Source organism: Penicillium lagena, assembly GCF_028827675.1.
Source record: "Penicillium lagena strain IBT 129212 chromosome Unknown utg000001l_segment0_segment0, whole genome shotgun sequence".
In the NCBI taxonomy this organism is placed as follows: Eukaryota; Fungi; Ascomycota; class Eurotiomycetes; order Eurotiales; family Aspergillaceae; genus Penicillium; species Penicillium lagena.
Window position 1 is genome coordinate 1,610,631 of NW_026623222.1, and position 18,700 is coordinate 1,629,330.

An 18,700-nucleotide genomic window follows, 5' to 3' on the forward strand; every position below is an offset into this window, starting at 1 on the left:
GCCAAGGATGGGATGAGATGGGAGCTGCCAGTGTCTAAATTTTTTTGGGAGGGGGTGTTACTTTGCGCACATAAGATACTGCTTTTGTAAATTATACCTCTACTTTGATCGCAAGCATAAATACCGTCTTCCGAGTCAAATATAAAGTAGAAGCGTGGTGCCATTCACCCACCCATTCACTCGTCCCATCCATCAAAGGACCGAATCAGATCATAGTAAAGCATCATCCCCTCGAGATGAACATCCAGCCGAATGCGCTCGTCCACGGTGTGGATGTTGGCGGCGCCGCCAACCCGAGACGGACTCCAGCGGTAGATATTGCGCGAGAGCGGCCAGTAGAAGCGCGTGTCAGTGTTTCCAGTCATGACATCGCCCGTGACCACGACCGTCGGCTTCTTCTTGGAAGAAGAGGAAAGCGGGTTCGGGTGCGACTCGAAGACGGAGCGAGTGACGCCCGCGAAATGGGCCCAGGTCTTCGAGGAGAGCGGGTCCGTCGGCGAGATCGGGGCGGGCATGAGAGGCACACTGAGCGAAGAGAGCGTGAGGGTGCGTTCGGGCTCAGCAGGGTCGTCATCCAGCAACGAGTGACGGAGCGTCTGCTTTAGGTCTGGGAAGTCAAGCTGCACGGTGAGATTGTGCGACTCGGCGATAGGGCTGATGATGCGCAGGGCGCGGTCGACCAGCTCGTCCGGCGTCTGGTGCAGCGCAACGCGGTAGTTGACCGTCGCGGAGATCTTCTCGGGCAGGGCGTTGGTCTTGACGCCACCGCGGATGAGGTCTGCGGCCTGCGACGTCTGCAGCAAGTAGCGCACCGCAGCGCCGCGCGACGAGGCGACCGCCTCGCCCAGCGCGGCGGCGTCTCCGGCTGCCAGCTTGTCAGCTAGCCAGGGCTCAACGCGCTCCGGCGAGTAGCGTGCCTGGCACTCAAGCATGCCGTGGGCCGGGTGCGCTTCATGCAGCCACGGCGAGAAGAGTTCCTGGCGCTCCAGGCTATACAGAATCTCGGCCATGATGCCGATCCCCGTGTGCGCGGGCGGGACGGAGCTGTGTCCACCAGGAACGGCCATCTCCATAACCAGATCGATAGAGCCTTTCTCGCCGACTCCGGGGAGCGCATAAACCACCTCATCGTCACCCGCCAGACTCTGCAAGCCCATCCCACCCTCATCGAGGACGAACTCGAAGCTATCCTTACCATACCGCTCCTCCAGCACCGAGGAAAGAGCTCCCGCGCCGAGGAACCCGTGCGACTCCTCGTCGTAGCCAAAGGCCAGCACGACGGTGCGCTGCGGTGCCCAGTCCTGCTCGAGCAGTTCCTCCACCACGGACAGCAGCCCGATCAGCACGTTCTTGCAGTCGCTTGCGCCGCGGCCCCAGATCCACTCGCCATCGAAGATGCCCGCAAAGGGCGGGTGTGTCCAGTCTGAGGGATCGTCGATGGGGACGACATCCTGGTGTGCCATGAAGAGGAGCGGCTTGGCTGCTGTGTCGCTGCCCTGCAGCGTGAAGAGTAGGCCGAGGCGATTGACGTGCTCTACCTTGGCCCGAGAGTGACTATATCCTCCATTATCAGACACAAGAACAGATATAAGTAATTGGGGGGTTAGACATACACAAGAGGAAAGGTCTCCTCCAGATATTCCTGGAATTCGACGAACGGCTCAAAGGCCGGGTCGTATGGGTCGACCATATAGTCGGAGATAGCGGTAGGGGCCTGGACAGCCCGCGAGAGACGCTTGGCCTGTCGCGAGCGGAACGCCGCATCGGACAGAAAGAGACTAGCATCGTGCAGGCCGTCGTTGGGAGCGGCGACTTTGGCAGCCTGCGGACAGGTTTCCCGCGCGGAGAAGTCGGTGAAAGCGCCGAGGATCTGTTGCGTGTCGGGAATAGTTAGGGCTAGTGTGGTGGATGCCACGCCGAGGAAGGGGAGGAGGGATTTCATAATGGGCGTCGATTGTCGTACAACAATAATAACCTCCTCGTAGGTAACTACTGCGTGCAACTAAATAGTAATAGTAAAAGTAGTGGCGGTGCGTGCCTATCTTATCTCTCTCTTCCCCTCTCTCATCGCCCTCGGCTGACGGACTTTGCCGACTCCAACACTTACCGGATGAGGCAGGTGATGGCCTCTGCTCGGCAAGTTCAATTGACACTTACATGGATCTACAGATCACTTTGAATAGACAATGGTTTATTGTATATATACAGTGTTGTGTAGTGACAATAGGGTTGGTAGAAAAATAAATGGGAACCAAGGGCCAAGCCCAGCTTCAACCGTGGATCCTCGATTGTATAGACCCGAGATGCAAAATGAAAATGAACGGTGAACTCTCACGCACGCCCCAGACCCGCGGGAAGGCATATATCACCTATGCAATACAGCAATATAGAGTACACTGGAACAATATAGTAGTACAACCCGCAAGAGAAGACCAAGGTCTCACAGCAGCAACCCCAACGCCGCAAATGCAATCCCTATCACCGACGAACCGGCGCGGACTGTATCCGCTGCATTGGCCGGTGTCACTGTGGTCGTTGCCCTGGAGGATGACGTAGCCAGCGTTAACGAAGCCGCCGCGGAGCCGGACGCAGCGGCAGCTGTTGTTTTTGCGGTAGCGGGTGCTGTGAGGATATTGCTGGCTGCCGTGGCTGTGGCGCCCGTGGGAGCGACGACAATCCCGCCTGCAGCAGTCGAAGCGCTGATGGGGTCATTATTGGCCATGCCACTTTCTGGGTTGCCGGTTGAGAAAATACTCCAGGCGTCGTGGCCGCCACCTGAGAAGTCAGTCAGTTTCTTCGTCTCTGCTTGTTTTTGTTCGAGCCAGGGAACAGATGAACGGCCTACATTTATCTTCGGGCCATCCCGCACAGGCGATATTGCACTTGCTGTCCTTGACCTGCTTGTCTTTTGGGGGCATTTCATGTCCGCACCAGCAATCGGTTCCCTTGCTCAGTGCCGCGACGGTAAAGTGGCCCTTCCGGCATTGGGCCTGGCAGTAACCCGGGGATTGAAAATTGTAGCTGCCCTGGCTTTGGAGGGCACCAGGGTCGGAGAAGCACTGGCTGTCGAATTCAGAGGTAGCGAGGGTTGCGGCAGGGAGGGAGAGGGAGAAAGCGAGAGCAAGGAGGGCACGTTGGAGATGCATAGTTGGTGTTGTATGAAACGATTGAACGAGTTAATTTTGATAACAAAGCGAGAGGCGTCGTGTTTCCGACAGAGAAAAAGGGAGCGAAAGACAATGATAAAAGTGAGTCGTGACCATCCCAAAAGTCGTTACCAGTATCACATTTTAAAGAAACCCTAAAGAATTTCCAGCCACTCAAAGGGGGAAGGGACCGGACCGACGTCATGATTATTGACCGACGCCAAAGAGCATCCATATTCGGGGGATCGACTCCTCTATTGAAGTGCCCTGCGGTTCGTCATTGGACAATGGGACCCTCTGCGTCGCCATCGATCGGCACGATCACCGCCATCCCCGGGCTCGGGTTCGCAGGTGTGAAACGGGTCCTTGCTTCATGTTTGCGAGTTGGATCAGGATGCGCGGATCTTGACAGGTTGAACGGGTGTTTGGTCCACATGGCGTTCCAGCCTGGGGGAGCTGATTCGAGGTATCGTTATGTAGCCCGTTTATTCGTTACGCGGGATGCTTTGCGGATACTTGGTGGATGCTTTGCGGGATGGATGGTTGATTGATTGGTTGGCTGCTCGTCCCATGTTTCAATTATTCTACCCTTGAAGTTAAAGTTGAAGGTGTTGGAAGTTGTCATCAGGGGTAACGGCGGAAGTGGCGCAGAAGTCAGCCTGGCCCTAACGAAACTACAACCTACACCGCTGGATTCAAGACAAAGACAAATCGGAGATCCTGTACCGCCGGATTCAACCGGCATCTGCATGTGTCTACTATATAGATAAGACAGAGACAGAGAAAGTCTATCTCCAAAAAAGAAGAGGATAGGGAGAAAAGGGAGAGCGGAAACGCCAGAACCTCTCCAAACCAACACGCTCTCAGAGCCGTGCCGTGTCACACATCATCATCACCAGGATCTACAACCGAAAGAGATGAACAATCAACCGCATGGAGGTCGCTGGAACGAACGACGGTCTCTCAATGGCGATGGGTATCAGAGACCATGATAAAAGGATATTACCAGATCGGGAACCATCAAAAGCGAGCGTAAAGTCTCCAGTGCGCTGTCTTCTTTTCTGCCTGCACGGGGCGGGCATAAGAACAGATGGCACATGGAATAGTAAAAAAAAAATCCACAAGAAACGAAAGTGTTGTCGGTAGGCGAGACTCCTTACGACTGGTTCAAGAGGAGGGGACCGAAAGTGCCGCCCGCGGCGGGGCGAGCGATGAAATGGATTCCATCCGGGTAGCTAGAAAAACTTCTGTTAGCAAGAGTATTTATTAGAGGGAAGATGGAGGGGAAATGGCGACTCACTCTCCCGAGATCGTGTCGTACAAGTCCGTCAAGGCCATATTGGTCGGCGTCTCATTGACCCAGTTAACGAGGTGGTCGATGAACATGGTCTGGGTTGAGCCGCTGGCAATAGCGGCGGCAAGGGATTGCCAGTCAAGCTTGGTGTAGGTGTGGCGTGTATCCAGAGGCACGCCGTACTCGTTCACGACAGTTGGGTAGAAAGCGCTCTGCATATTGTACACGGACTTGGGCACGAGGTTCAGGCCCAGTTGGGCGTCGGCGTAGAGATTGTACAGGATGCCTGCCGGAGTCGGTAAGTACTTGAATGCATCACAGGACCAAAAAAAAAGAGAAAGAAAGACAGAGAGTTGTTATCTTACCATGGCTGGTCCAGTTGTTATAGTTCAGAGTCGTGTGCGGTGGGTTCGCGTTCTTGTTAATAGCCAGGTTCTGCCACTTGGCGATGTAGCTGTGCGCAATGCTGGAATAGTTGGCAGCATCAGCCTTGTTACCGGTCAGCTTGGCAATTTCCGACATGGCCTGGATGCCAATCATGCCCTTGAGAGCCAGGTTGGTTTGGTTGCTACATAGATAGAATGCATGTCAGACATAGTTCGTCCCGGGGGAACGGTTACTCACGCTAGGGCGCCGGCAAAGTCATCGGTCGAGATCTGGTTGGCTGGGTACAGCGCGTCGTCCACTAGATAGCCGGTCCACTGCTGCAGCAGGTCGTAGTGCTGGGTCAAATAACTCGTGTCCGAGGCCTTCTGGGCATACGCCAGACTCATGATGACCATGTTTCCACACTCCTCCAGCGGCATCTTCTCGTCGTTGCCGAGAGGGTGTCCCGTAGCGTTAGGGTAACTGGATCCCATGTCGTGCATGGACCAGGCGTTGGGGTAGTCGCCGGCCTCCTGGTTCTCGTACAGCGGTTCCATCACAAGCTTGAGTAGATCCGGGTTGGAGTATAGGAATGCAGGATAGGCCGGGAAAATGATGTCGACCGTGTTCACGTTGCCATCGGATGAAATCTCCTTTAGGAAGAGGTACATCTTCTCCGGGGTGCCGCAGAGCTGTGTGGAACCAAACACCTGGCGAGCTGAGAGAGATGGGAGCACTGCATAGTCCTGGCTGATCGCGTCGGCCGAATCCTGGGCAACCTGGCTATCAAAGGCACTAGAAATTGCGCTGGCAGTGTTGTAGTCCTTATAGAAGAAGGACAGTGCAGCAAGATCACTGCTAAAGTAGCTCGTCCACAGCGACGGGACGGGATTGTATCCCGAGGTGCCGTTGAACTGAACCGCGTTGTCCTGGCACAGGCCAATGGTGAACAGCGTGCTAACGGGGTGGGAGCCGACAGAGCCCAGATTGGCGGTAAACCCGAACACGGGCCAGTCATCACTGATGGCACGGTAGTTCTTGTTCTGGGAGTTCGTGAGCACGCCGTTCGACGCGAACTGGCCACGCACAACCGTGTCCTGGCCGGACTGGAAGGTCACGCCCTTGGCCGCGTCGGTGGCATAGTACCAGTTACCCCATTCACCCTGCTGGTCGACCTCGGAGAACTCCAACTGAGTCTGGCGGTACACCTTATGATAGCCAATGCCGTTGACGGTACCGTAGTCCCACTGGGCAATGGCACTGCGATCTCCTGAAATCCATTCTAGCACCAAAAGTCAGCTTGTTGGTCAATTTTCCAGCCATAAGAAGCACTTACCAGCTGAGATGTCCGAGTAAACTTGCACTTGGTGGTGTTTGCCATCTAGAGAAGAAACCTCCACATCCATATACGAGAAGATCAGCGACTGGCGCTTCAGATCATTGGGCGTCAACGGTGACAGGAAGGTAATCTTCATTTCAACCTGGTCCTCCACATTCATGGTGAAGATGCTCTTAGAGGAAGTATACTCGAAAGCTGTCTGGTTGACGGTAGTCGAGCCAGGAAGGCCCATCCAGGTGTACGTGTTGTTATCAACACGGATCATACCACACCAGCCAGTGATCTGATTCCTGCGCAAAGATAAATCAACCACTGTGTTTTTGATCTGAACACCGAACAAAAGACCACTTACTGCCAAAATGTAGGCCATTGACCAGCCAGATAGCCGCCATTCCCACCGTCAGTCCCGGCATCTTGCCAGGTGCTCAGATACGGCGACTTCACAGCCAACGGCAACGAAGGTGGCCGTGCTGGAGAGAAGGTAGACTGGGCCGCAATAGCCCCCACAAGGGAGGAGACCAGCAGGCTGAGGTGAGACAGCTGCATGGTGGATGGTCGGTTGTTGTTGAGACGAGAGGAAACACGACCAGGAGATTTCACAACATGGGACTCTTGCCCTGGTTTTAATTAAAAGCCCCCAACGAAAGCGAAACAAGAGCTAGGTCTAGCAATGCAGGCAATGCAGGTGTTAGTTGGCACTGACCCCTAGGGTTATGTTACGACGGCGGGCTAGGGATAACTAGTCGACGGGGGGGCCGAAAAGAAAAGAAAAAATAGAACAAAAACAAGCAGGCGAGGAAAAGGGATCGACAGGAGGGCGGTTGTTTACTGGAATGCCAGGGACATTTTTATACTTGAGGGCCGACGAGAGGAGAAGAGAGAGAGACACGGGCCCTCTGAACAACCACCTGGAGGGATCCGCATGCCAGAAGATACACTACTTTAGCGCGCGACTGGGCACACGTTGATCGCGAATGCAGGAGATGCGGCCAGGAAAGTTCCGAGACCACGTCCGGCTGACTCTGCTGGGCCGATGCACTGCACATGCCGGTCTCTGCTTGGCCATATGGCAAGGGGATGCGATGTCGGAGTGAGGGGGGATCCTACACGGGGGCATCTCACGAGATGAGATGAGTCGAGACGGGGAGATTTAGTTGGGTGCTGGAACAAGCATCGCGCGGATCGACAGAGGCTGTGGCCCTCGTGGACACATTGACCCGAGATGGTTGCAGGGATGGGAGTGGCTAGGGCCAGAGGAGAGACGCGGTTGGTTAAACGAGCGACATTAGTGCGAGAGAGAGAGCGAGCGGAGATTTGCTCGAGATGGTTGTAGACAGTTCTGTCACGGCACCACTATTAATCAAATGAAAAAGTCCGGGGGCGATCAGGAAGGTGCCATCGTGAAGCGGCCCAGTGGACTGATCTGGGCTAGCTGGACAGCCAGTCCGGACAGCGTGATAGCCACTGGAGCGTCGGATGTGTCGAGTGACGGGCTACGGAGAATCTGCGGGGAAGATCAGCGGAGGAGGAAGTTGTAACTAGTCCTAGTATTGGATGGACTGTGTATGTATATGGTTAGGGCAAGTGGGTTAGAGTCGCAGATACAGTGGATACACCAGAATATGGGGCGGAGGGCTGAGATATACAGCAAGCCCCCTTGCTTACTGCCCCATCTCGGTGGACCGGGACCTGGAGCGTGGATCGAGTGGCAAGGCAGGATGGACAGGGGAAAATGGACAATCCCGACGATCACGGAGAATACAACCACTGGTTCAGGAGACCCCAAAATGTGGTTTCCACCACTCCCCGAGAGTGATGCCGGGTCTAGTCTCGTCTAGCCATTGCTTGTCTGTTCTATGTTTGTATCAAGATAACGTTCAACCGGCCCACTTGATTATTGACTATTGCCTCCCCCTTGCCGGGATTATACTGGAACAAGCTGGTAGCTCAGTCACAGCTACGAGCTGCTGCTGCTGCTGCTGCGCGATAGCTCAATGCAAAACTCCCCCCATTCACTCCCGCCACTAGTCGTAATGACCTCCTCGGCAATGGCCTCCTCCAGCCGCTCGCCATACCGACGCCGATACTCCGTCTTGACCTGCTCCAGATGCCGCGGTTCCCAGTGAAGGCGCACGAGGCGCGAGATAAGCAGCTCCGACCGCTCGCGGCCGGAGCGTGATTCACGCAGGGCCTGGTGCAGGAGCAGCGCGTCGCGCATGGGACGGTTGATGGCGCCATTTAGGATGTGCGCCAGGGTTTCTCCCTGCAACAATGCTCATTAGCATCCGTGATGACGACATCTCGCTTACAACGAACACAACTTACCACGAGGTTACGCGATTTGGCAATCATCGCACGCGCAAAATTATGCCCGTGGGCGGATTCGTACGCACGCAGCACCTCGCGCAGATGCGAGTCACTGCGCAGCACGATGATCTGGATCATGGCCGTCTCGCCCCCCCTCGCGAGACACGAGGGCCTGGTGCAGGTCCTGGACGTCTCGGCGGCACAGACGCGGGTCGAGGGGCTCGCGTTCATCCTGGCGGCGGGCTTCGAGAGCTAACAGCACCGCGGTGCGGAACTTGTCGGCGCGCAATTCAGAGCGCATGCAGCGCTCGAGACTGTCTGCGTACCGGGAGTCGCGGAAGCAGTTCTTGATCTCGCGAATGGCAGAGTTGGATCGGCCCATCAGCGACTCGATGAGTAGCTCCCGTCGTGAAGTGCCGGCCTGGTAGTAGCAGTTGGCCCAGTAAGCCTCGGATTCCCAGCGGCCCAGGGCAGTCGCATAGCACACTTTGTTGAACGTCGCACTGCCCTGCACCTGGTGCTTGATATGTTTAGCAAGATTGATCCCCTTGCCATGCAGCTTAACCCTATTCTTGTACTCCTGGCGCAATTCCGCCATCTCATCGTTGTTCAGTCGTGGCAGGATTTGAATGATGGGCTTGTAGTCAATGCTGCGCGTGTGGCTCAACGCGGCCTGCATCGCCGCAGCGTCGGCCCCAGCATCGTAGAATGACACGCGCTTTCGCCCGGCGGTCGGGGAGACCGTAACTATCCCATCCACAGCGGCCACCGAAGAAGCAGAATCATGTCGATCCCGACCAGCGCTTGGGCGGCTGCGCCGCTTATCATCCCTGCGCTCATCCTTTTCCTTTTCCTTGCTCTTGTCCTTACTGCTTCGGTGCCGGCTGTCCTTCTCGCTGGTCGACTTTCGGTGTTTCTTGAGCCGGCCAGATTCAGAGTTGGACATTTCGTCGAGAGGCTCGAGATCCGAGATGTCATCATCCCGATCGTGTGCGGATGGAATCACGATGGGCGATGGCATGGGCGACATGGACTGGTAAGTTCCATGGTACGGCTCCAGCAAGGGACTGGCCGGCGGAGGACCATGAGCATGATCGGCCCCCGGCGCAGCCAGATTACCCGATGTTGAAACAGACAGACTGTGAGGTCGACCGCTTGACCGACCCCCACCGGGCGTGATCTCTACGAATTGCGGCTGGCTGCTGTACCGGTACGGTTTGACATGCTGCTCTGGCGGCGACCTATCGAACTGTTCCTGCGGCGAAGCCGTATACGATTGCTTGGCCGCCGTCTTGGACGAGTACCGGACATTGGGATCCACCTGCGCATATTGGAATTGGGCTGGCTGGGCATATTGCGATGGCGGTGGGTGCGCAACGTCGTTGCTCGACGAAGAGCGATAATGAGAAGGCGCATAACCCACGCCGCCAGCAGAATAGGGAATAGGCTGCTGAGGCGGCAGAGTCGCGTAGTGTGGCTGGGGGAACGTCGGTGCGGCCGTTCCAGACGCATCCGCGTACGTCGAAGCCGGAGGGAATCCCCCCGGCATCCCCGGATGCTCCCCCGGATGCGAGGACGGTGGGACAAAGCCCGGACGCTCGCACTCGGGAACCGGCGCCCAGTCTGACTGTGCCTCCGGGTAGGCGGGTTGGCGCGGGGCCCCGGGCTGGCTGTAGAGGTAGTGCGAGGGCTGCGCATATTGATATTTGTTGGGCCGCGCATAGCTGGGATGGCCTCCGTGATCGTCGCCATAGGCCAGCCCACCGTCGTCCGAGTCCGAATCAACCGGCCGACTGTGACTGTTACGACCCGGGGGCGAGGAGGGCCGACGGCGGGGCTCCCGCGTCACGTACTTGACATCCTCCTCGGAATCCGAATGTTCGTAGTGATCGTCGCGACGCCGTCGGGACGATTTGTCGCTGGTGCGTTCGCGGCGCTTATACTTCTCATCATCCTCTGAGTCGGAGCGTCGCACATCGTACCGAGCGGGGCTGCGAGGAGCGCGCGAAACGATATTGCTCGCTCGCGGCTCTTCCGCATCGCGCTGCCGCTCTTTTAACAGCTTGTACTGGCGGTCGATCTCCGCATCATCATCCGGGTCGTAGCGTCGAGATGATGGAGCGATCTCCACCGCGGGGGAGCGATCGCGTGGCCGGGACGACGGCGAAGGCGACGGGGCTCTGCTGTCGCGCGACCTGGAGCGTTCGCGGCCGCCGGGGGATTTGGAGCGGGTGCGCGACCGTGGGTCGTTCACTTGGAGCGACATAGGATCCAGGGATCGCCTGTGGGGATCCGCGCCAGATTTGGAGAAGTGTTTGTGTTCGGTGGAAGTATGCAGGAGTATGGGCCGACCAGACGAAAATTGAATTGGTTTGTTGCACGATAATGTACCGACGGAATCCCACAATGGAAGTCGGAAATTAGTTCCCTGGTGCGGGGTGACTGATTGATTGCTCGATTGATTGACGGAGGAAGCCAGGTGTGTTTAGCACGCCATGAAGCATGAGCCGTAGTGTAAACACGAAGTCCCAGACCAAGCAGAGAGAAGAGAAGAGAAAAAAAGGAAATGGGAAGAGAAAGACCAAGCCCAACTCGCATCCTGTCAGTCACCTGCATGGCGGCCCCCACCCTCAGCTTCTTCAGCCGGGGGCCAGTGCGTAGGGCGACGGAGTAGTTACTAAGACGCTTACGGAGGATGTAGGAACAGTAATTCAAACACATGTGCACACGAGCTATTGACACACGCAGGACACATTTTATCGGGAAAGGGGAAAGGAAATACAAAGGAAGGACGGGAAGCAGTCAGAACAACACGAGAAAAAGAAAAAGGAAAAGAAAAGAAAAGGGCCGCGAACCGAGGCACGCGACCAGGGGCAAGAACGGGGGGGTATGTGCGGAATCGAAAGCTATGCGGACAGATAAAGAGACAGACAGGCAGACAGGCAGTTTATCGCGTGCGGCGGCCATCGTGACCGGGTCCCAAGCGGCCTCCATACTTCTGCGGCATCGCGGGCTGGGCGTGTTTGCGATTTAGACGGCTGGTTCGCCAGCGCTCGTACCAGGTCACCCGGCTGGCCTCGCGCAGCTCGGTGCGCCAGTCGCTGAACACCGCGTCCTTCAATTTGACAAAGTCGCAGTGCTCCGAGTTGTAGGGGTCTGCAAATCCCCAGGGGAACCGACGGCCGACGGGCTCGTCACCGGCAGCCAGCGAGTGGGGATCGGGAGACAGGATTGAGAAGGGGACGTGCTGGTTGGCAGCCTGGGATCCATTGGACTGGCGTGTGCTCTGACTGCGCTGAGACGGCGACGTGGGAGCCGGCGCCAGTCTCTCCTCCCCAGCCGCGGACTTTTTGTCTTCCTCACCAGCCTCTGCAGATTCCGGTACCGCCGGAGCTTGCTCCTCTTCCTCCTCGCTCTCCGCGGTATCCTCCTCCTCATCCGCGCTCTCCGATGAAGTGTATTCCTCCTGGTCTTCCAGAGTCAGGATCTCAAGGGGGTCGATGTTGGCCAGCTTCAGGCTGTTCCACACGGCCTTGCGGAGGTAGCCCATGTGGGCCGCGGTGATCGTGTCAGCCTTGCTGATTACCGGCACCACCGTGGTCTTGCCGAGCACGGTGCGCAGGACCTGCAGGTCCAGGTTCTGGTCGAGAACTCCGAGGACGGGGGAGTCAGAGGCCTTGGCCGTGCCGTTGGCCGCACGCTCCGCAGCGGCAATATTCTCGTCCAGGCGCACTGGGTCCAGCAGCAAGAAGGTGCAGTGGATGTGGGTGTCGCGGGCACCAGGCGAGCGCACGACCTTCATCTCCTCGGCCAGGGTCTCTTCAAACTTGCTCTCCAGGAAACCGGTCACGCCGCGCATCTGGAGGTCGACGATATTGCGCTCCAGACCCTGCGAGTCCCACAGGGTCAGCCCGACGCGCTCTCCATCGATTTCCGTCTCGAGGTACTGCGAGGTAAATCCTTCGTAGGCCGAAGTCTGGCGCTCGAGCTCGTCCAGCTCCTCTGGGGTGCGTGTGGGGTGCTTATGCGGGGGCATGGTGAGTGCCTTGCGCAGGAAGTTGAGGAACGAGGTTTTGCCAGAGTTGCGAGCACCAACAACCAGCACACTAGAAATCCGCCGATTAGTCAATGCATACATTTCTCCTAGGTTGTATCCGGGTCCTCTTACTTGTACGGGGTCGGGTCCTTGCGACGGCGCAGACGACGCGGGCTGTTGACCGTGCTCACGGCGCTGCTGGCGTAGCTGTAGCGGCCGCGATGGGTCATGCTCTCGGTACGGGCATACGGATCAATGTGGATGGCCTCCGCAGCCGACGAAGAGGGACGAGGCGGAATACGGCCCTCGAGGGCGGCGGCGGCGAGGGCAGCGGGATCGTCGCCTCCAAACGTCTCCAGCACTGGCGTGGGGGAGAGATCGGGCAGACGCGGGGCGATCTTCGATGCCGCGGATTCGCGCTGACGGCGCATTTCTTCCTCCATGGCTTGGGCTTTGGACATCTTCTTGCGGCTGCCAGAAGACTTACGCTCGCCTAGGGGCTCGGTAGATTTGGAGCGGCGGAGGAAACCGAGCGAGGTCCGGCGTTGGTTGTTGAGGGAGTTGGGGTTGCTTCCGTTCTCCGTAATGGCAGGCAGCGTGTCGTTGTGGGCGGCAGGCGCCAGGTGCGCGCCAGCAGCAGGAGCACTGGTCATTTTTGCGGTTATCGGGTTCTCGTCTTTTTTTACTTCTTCTTCACCCGCCCAACTGGATCAGCCCACCATCATATTATCGTCCATCCTATGAGATGGTTCCATCCATACCCCTCATGGGTCGATGGGTCACTTACCTTGTTATTGCCACCGATCAAAAGTCCAATGCGCCACACGGCAAAACGAGAGTATCCGGGATAATGCGAATTGCCGATCACCAGTCAATGGTCTGAGACGGAATGGGGTCGGGCGAGTTGCGATGATTCCAGGCCAAACAAAAACTGCGACAGGAGATGACGAGAACTAATGGAAAGCGAGAGTGGGATCAAAACGACAATCAACCAGCCCAGCCAGTGTACGTGTCGAAGCCCGCTGTACGTCGCTGCTGGAGGACGGAGACAGGGGAGAGAGAGAATGGAATTGTTTTTTTTTTTTCGGGGGGGTTTCGGGGAGAAAAGAATTGAGAAAGGGCCTGCTCACAGCGTCCGGCTACAGCGGCGCATGGAGAGAGTGAAAGGAGCGAGAGAGGCAAAAGAATGGGTGAGAAAGAGAGCGAGAGGGAGGGGGGTGAAGAGGAAGAAAAAAAGACAGCTGAACGAGGCTAATAATGGCTAATGGCTAATGCGGAGGAAGATTATCTACTCATTAGATCGATCGGGGCTGCCTGGTCGTGGCATCACGGCATACTCCTGTCGAGGGCTGCGTCTCCATCTACGAGCGTGATCCCGACCGTCTTCACCCACCCACCCACCATCACCCTGACGGTGGTCAGGCCGTTCATGATTCTTTCTTCGACGGCGAACACCCTCTGGTGGAATTCAGGGGTAAGACGCCGAGAGCAGTCCAGAGCAAAAGGGATCCCCACTTGGAGCTTCCACCGTGCACGCTGTGTGGATGGTTCGTTCCACGCCGGTGGGCGGACTAAGCAAAGACGGGAAGTGCTGGTGTCGATGACTGGTTCGAATGTTTGCACCAACAAAACCACGATGATAATTGCCGTGATACAGCAGGGCCGCAGGTAATTGTTAACACTGTTTCTCCGCGCTGCATATTCGGTTCGTCCAGGATATCCATGGTTGATGAACCGACGCAGAACTCCTGGCACCTGGCACGTGCGGCAACGGGTCCCACTGGCTTCTTTTGCGTCCGAATTGAGCTACGAGTGGAGACAAGGGGTTCGACGGACTCGATCGGCGCCGTTGCGCTGTTGTGCAGCTGTGCGGCTCGAGGGGCTTGTCTCGGCAAGGGAAGGTTTGGATTTTCCCTGGGGGCCCGGTCAATGCCGGACCTGATGGAAGAACAGAACAGGGACCGATCAGACGCTGGACCCGGACAATACGATGCGGCATGCAATGGCCTCAACGGTAATCGGCAGCACACATGGCGTGTGGAGCTCATGGAAACATTCTCCATGGAAGGTTACGCTCAATGGATCCCCCGCAAGGATCTGTATCGGCAGTTATATCACTGGCGTTTGACCATACTCACCACCTGTCAATTCCAATTGCTATGTCTGGAGTGACAGCCTACTAGATGGGAAACTCCCTCTTCCCTTATATTTGATTGTCAGGCCATCTTCCGCAAGGATCAACTCGGGTGTCGCATGGACTATGCGGGCAGTGGCTGGACTGGCGGGAGGTATCTTTTTGTGCACGACAGATTTTCAAATCCAGGTGCTACCTTTTTGTAGCACACGGTGATGAGTCTGTAGCCATCGAGGCACGAGATAATGCCAAGCTATCATAATAACAGGCTGAGACGCGCACCATGGTTATCAAAACCGTCGTAGGGCCCTCCTCGTATGTCACCACCCGGTGCTAACACTTTTGTCGAGGGAGGCATACTCCGCCGCGTTTTCCAACTTCATCCAGCGGGGAATGATATTTATTTTCCTCACACTGCTTGTCCAGAGTCTCGGCTCTCTTTTACAGTAAAGGGATCCGAACGTCAATCAGGAAAATGTCCCCTAGTTAACAATCTCAGCCTTAACTTCAACCACTATCCCTCTTCTTCTCCTGATTCCGCTCCCTCTTCTTCTTTTCTATTTCCTGTTCCCTCCGTGCTTCCTCTCCAGCCTCTTCCGCATCCGCATCATCGTCTCCAATTTCGTACGCTTTCAGATCTTCCGGAATCTCTTCGTACCCGGCATCTCGGTAAAATAGCTCCTCCAGTTGCAGGGTGATTTCCTCGGGAACGTCGTAATTCACGCGAAATACATGACCGTCGATCGACAGGAGATCTGGGGCAACAGAGCGCATAGGCGGACATTGTTCCCCGGACATGAGGATGCAGTGGCGGGGGTGGTTGTTGTTCTCGGTGGCTAGTATTGGGCAGAGACTGGCGCAGATGCTGGGCAGGTGGGCTGGAGATGATAGTCGGTTCATGTGGTACTATTTGCAAGGTTGTTTGGGGAGCTCGGCCTAAATGGAAGAGAGTTATTACACATGGCAGAGTAGAAAGCGAAGAAATGGACGAGAGAGAGGAAGAGTTGGTGGGGGCGAAGTAATCGTAGATATAGCTGGTAGGCAGCCGAGTGGACCAAATCTGGAGTTGTGGGGCGCAGTTGCAGGCTTTGGTGCTCTCGAGGTCGGACCTATCGGTGACTCAAACAGCTCCGAGTTCGACTATGATTAACGCCAGTGAGCGACATGCTTCCTATAACTGGTTTTTGATGTGCACTCGGGTACTGGATTGATACGGCTTGAAATGAACTACGACGTGTCGTATGGTTGTAGCTCACTGGCCAAGCAGTCATATACTTCCTCCTGGTGGACCATACGGGAATGGCTAACTACATGAAACATAACAACATAATCATCCAATGCAGACCACGTCTCAAGCGACAGTCTGATGATTCCATTTAAGTAATAACAATGGAACTATTCCCCGCCTCCTTGAACGGCCAAACAATGCACGGCGAAGCAGGACAAACATTACTGCGATCGAGGTCCTTAAACTTCGGCCCATTCGGCCCAGCGACATACTTCGCTTGTCCGAAGATAGTTTTCTCATTGGACGGCTGGGCGTCCCCCCACTGGCCGTTGAAGTTGAGCCAGCCTAGCGGGTAGTCACCGGCTGCTTCGAAGGTCATGCTGGATGGGTCGTACGTGTAGGCGTAGGCGTTTAGAGTGGGATCCCATAGGACGCCGCTGTCTGTGTAGTCCTCCAGTGGACCGTCGGGGAATGTCACGCCGGGAATTGTGTGGTCGTGCGTCCTGCAGAGATTGATTAGGGTTAAATGCAACCTTGGGGTGGTGGTCAGGAGAGGGGGCGGGACGTACCCTGCCGTGGCGTAGTTGGCGTGGGTGCCATTGCCAGAGTAAGAATACGGCCGCTTGCCGCTCTTTTCGACGGCGTTGTAGGTGAAGGCCTGGCCATAGGAATGTTGGCTGTACCAGACAGCCGTCGGGGTCCCGTTCGCAAAGCGGACCATATTATGTTCCCTATTGACCAAGCACGCTTGATCAGTCTCTGAAACACCAAGTCCCAATAGGCCAAAACATACCAATCGCCAATATGGTCACCAAACATCAGGCCCAAGACTATATCTCCCCGATTAAAACTATACATGGTGTCTGTCAGTTGTGCTTTCTTGCCCAAAAGGAAAGGAAAGGAGAACCATACGCGTAGAAGTAGAAATAGAATGCATCCAGACTACCTCCACCATGATCGACAGTCACAATAGCGCACCCGGTGGCATTATTAGTTTGGCCCTGCGCGTTGGGCGTGACGCCGAACCACCAGCTCGGCTCTGGCTCTTGTGCAATGCCATTGTGGGTGGTCAGGTAGACGCTGGTATTGCCTAGGTCGTTGAGGCTGTCGAGGTTATCCAGGGTTAGTGGTGTGGGTGTTCCATTGACGGCCTTCCAGTTCACCTCCGGGATAGTGTTGGCGACCTGCGCTCCGATGTCGCTGGGCCGGTAGGCATCCTCGCTGTATAGCCAGACGAGAGGCGCTTTATGAAAGAAAACAATTAGAATGAGGGAGGTGGACAAAAACGACAAGCATCACCCACCGTAGTCATATACATATTGTGGGACTGACGCCGCAGCCTTTAGAGACGCTGTGACGGGCTGGATGGAGGACAGCGCCAGCGCCGCCAGACAAGAAGTGTGGCCGCGCATCTTTGCTGCGCTATAGTGTAGGCCAGGTCGAGATGATGACCGGGGACGCCTTTAAGTAAATAATAATCTCGAAGGGTCACGGTAAATAATAGCGGAATGACCCACGTGGGCCGCGGTGTGGTCGCAGACCAAGTACGCCTATGCTTGATTGATTGCAACGCAGGTCCGGACGGGGGGACCGAAGTGCAGAGGATCATCGTGATCATCGCGGGGGCTATTTGCTTCTTATGTCCTGTGATCCGAGGAATGTGAGAGCGGCTTGTCTGCGCCCACCACTGGAATTTCTCTCGCTCTTCTTATTTTTTGGATCACTAATTATACCTCAGTATAGACTTGGAAGTAAATAGTTTTCTTTCATAAACAATAACAACAGTCCGTATAGCACCATAGTATCCCGAACAGGAACAATACCCCTGTACCCGAATACAACGCTGCGACCCACCCCTGCTTGGCCCAATCACCCCGCCTGTCTGTATCAGCTGCACCACGAACTGATCAACGATGGAGATGGAAGTTCCCAGGGTTCACGATGTAACTACGGCATCAGCTGGTCACTCGGCGTCACCTGCTCTTCCGTCTCTTTATTCTGCTTCTGCTTCATCAGCTTAAACACCCTCAGATCCAGTGGAATTCGCTCCCCGAGCCACGTTGCCCGTTGCGTGTGGTTGCGCTCCTCCTCGCTGTCCACCGTGTTCGGGTGGATGAGCACACTGAGCGGGCCCCGGTGCACAACCAGCCAGGGAATAAATGCACCGAACTGCGCCGGGCTAAAGAGGTTGACTTCGAACATGGCGATCGGGTGTGGACCGATAGGGCGGTCGAAGAAGGTGTAGATGCGTAGCTCGGGGACTGCCCTCGTGAGTACATAAACGTGGAGGGAGGGGTCATCGCGGACCTACATTCTCGCCGGATTCGTTCCCAAAGGGCTTTAGCAAAGATGACTTGGTCCGGATTGTTCTGTATCCCATATTCATCAGTGTTTGCGAATGCGGCGATGGGTTACTTTTCTTCCCGACACACCTGGAAGTGATAGATGTGAATATCGAATCCGCCGCGCTGGCTCTTGGCCAACGGGTCTGGGAACTCTGAGTAGGCTTTGCTGAGGACGCCATGCTGCGGGTTCTTGAAAGACTTGCCGTCTTCGTTTCTCTCTCTGTGGATTGCACGTGCTGGTTAGCATTTCGCCCTGGATGCGGGGCATGGCATAGCACGCACTCGGGTAATGGCTCGAGGTTCTCGTAGCCTTCTAGAGGCGAGGCGTATGAGTAGTCGAATTGATCTTTCATCTTGACGATGTGATGGAGCTGAGTAAGTAGTCGCTCGATGTCCAGTTGGAGAGATATATCTCGGCAGCAGCGTAGTTCTCAAATGCTTCAAATTTGTTCCACGCAAGTCGCCTGCGTTTTCTTAGCTGGTAATAGCTAATCATGGGTCGGCA

General features: G+C 56.0%; 10 protein-coding genes across 10 annotated transcripts; 2 read left to right on the top strand and 8 right to left on the bottom strand.

The window, feature by feature from the left end:
* Nucleotides 1-176: 176 nt before the first annotated feature.
* cps1 (Gly-Xaa carboxypeptidase) lies at nucleotides 177-1,942 on the bottom strand (the record flags this gene model as incomplete). Its single annotated transcript, XM_056972641.1, has 2 exons — nucleotides 177-1,554; nucleotides 1,614-1,942. 2 exons carry the CDS (start codon nucleotides 1,940-1,942, stop codon nucleotides 177-179), a joined length of 1,707 nt encoding a protein of 568 aa, XP_056837758.1.
* A 498-nt stretch (nucleotides 1,943-2,440) lies between these two features.
* On the bottom strand, nucleotides 2,441-3,146 carry N7510_000713 (WSC domain-containing protein; the record flags this gene model as incomplete). The annotated part of the gene is made up of 2 exons (XM_056972642.1): nucleotides 2,441-2,775; nucleotides 2,846-3,146. The coding sequence occupies 2 exons, from the start codon at nucleotides 3,144-3,146 to the stop codon at nucleotides 2,441-2,443; spliced, it is 636 nt and encodes a 211-aa protein (XP_056837759.1).
* Nucleotides 3,147-4,302: 1,156 nt separating this feature from the next.
* On the bottom strand, nucleotides 4,303-6,691 carry gta1 (glutaminase GtaA; the record flags this gene model as incomplete). The annotated part of the gene is made up of 6 exons (XM_056972643.1): nucleotides 4,303-4,381; nucleotides 4,447-4,726; nucleotides 4,806-5,008; nucleotides 5,065-6,088; nucleotides 6,143-6,435; nucleotides 6,498-6,691. 6 exons carry the CDS (start codon nucleotides 6,689-6,691, stop codon nucleotides 4,303-4,305), a joined length of 2,073 nt encoding a protein of 690 aa, XP_056837760.1.
* A 1,411-nt stretch (nucleotides 6,692-8,102) lies between these two features.
* Nucleotides 8,103-10,718, bottom strand: anxc4 (annexin ANXC4; the record flags this gene model as incomplete). Its single annotated transcript, XM_056972644.1, has 3 exons — nucleotides 8,103-8,408; nucleotides 8,471-8,581; nucleotides 8,619-10,718. 3 exons carry the CDS (start codon nucleotides 10,716-10,718, stop codon nucleotides 8,103-8,105), a joined length of 2,517 nt encoding a protein of 838 aa, XP_056837761.1.
* Nucleotides 10,719-11,399: 681 nt separating this feature from the next.
* Nucleotides 11,400-13,141, bottom strand: aspE (septin; the record flags this gene model as incomplete). Its single annotated transcript, XM_056972645.1, has 2 exons — nucleotides 11,400-12,558; nucleotides 12,621-13,141. 2 exons carry the CDS (start codon nucleotides 13,139-13,141, stop codon nucleotides 11,400-11,402), a joined length of 1,680 nt encoding a protein of 559 aa, XP_056837762.1.
* A 611-nt stretch (nucleotides 13,142-13,752) lies between these two features.
* N7510_000717 (uncharacterized protein) lies at nucleotides 13,753-14,160 on the top strand (the record flags this gene model as incomplete). The annotated part of the gene is made up of 1 exon (XM_056972646.1): nucleotides 13,753-14,160. One exon carries the CDS (start codon nucleotides 13,753-13,755, stop codon nucleotides 14,158-14,160), a length of 408 nt encoding a protein of 135 aa, XP_056837763.1.
* A 50-nt stretch (nucleotides 14,161-14,210) lies between these two features.
* N7510_000718 (uncharacterized protein) lies at nucleotides 14,211-14,660 on the top strand (the record flags this gene model as incomplete). Its single annotated transcript, XM_056972647.1, has 1 exon — nucleotides 14,211-14,660. The coding sequence occupies one exon, from the start codon at nucleotides 14,211-14,213 to the stop codon at nucleotides 14,658-14,660; it is 450 nt and encodes a 149-aa protein (XP_056837764.1).
* A 469-nt stretch (nucleotides 14,661-15,129) lies between these two features.
* N7510_000719 (uncharacterized protein) lies at nucleotides 15,130-15,522 on the bottom strand (the record flags this gene model as incomplete). Its single annotated transcript, XM_056972648.1, has 1 exon — nucleotides 15,130-15,522. One exon carries the CDS (start codon nucleotides 15,520-15,522, stop codon nucleotides 15,130-15,132), a length of 393 nt encoding a protein of 130 aa, XP_056837765.1.
* A 476-nt stretch (nucleotides 15,523-15,998) lies between these two features.
* Nucleotides 15,999-17,262, bottom strand: N7510_000720 (uncharacterized protein; the record flags this gene model as incomplete). The annotated part of the gene is made up of 5 exons (XM_056972649.1): nucleotides 15,999-16,353; nucleotides 16,420-16,581; nucleotides 16,644-16,700; nucleotides 16,763-17,093; nucleotides 17,154-17,262. 5 exons carry the CDS (start codon nucleotides 17,260-17,262, stop codon nucleotides 15,999-16,001), a joined length of 1,014 nt encoding a protein of 337 aa, XP_056837766.1.
* A 535-nt stretch (nucleotides 17,263-17,797) lies between these two features.
* N7510_000721 (DOPA 4,5-dioxygenase family protein) lies at nucleotides 17,798-18,548 on the bottom strand (the record flags this gene model as incomplete). Its single annotated transcript, XM_056972650.1, has 4 exons — nucleotides 17,798-18,111; nucleotides 18,162-18,219; nucleotides 18,283-18,415; nucleotides 18,478-18,548. 4 exons carry the CDS (start codon nucleotides 18,546-18,548, stop codon nucleotides 17,798-17,800), a joined length of 576 nt encoding a protein of 191 aa, XP_056837767.1.
* Nucleotides 18,549-18,700: the final 152 nt, after the last annotated feature.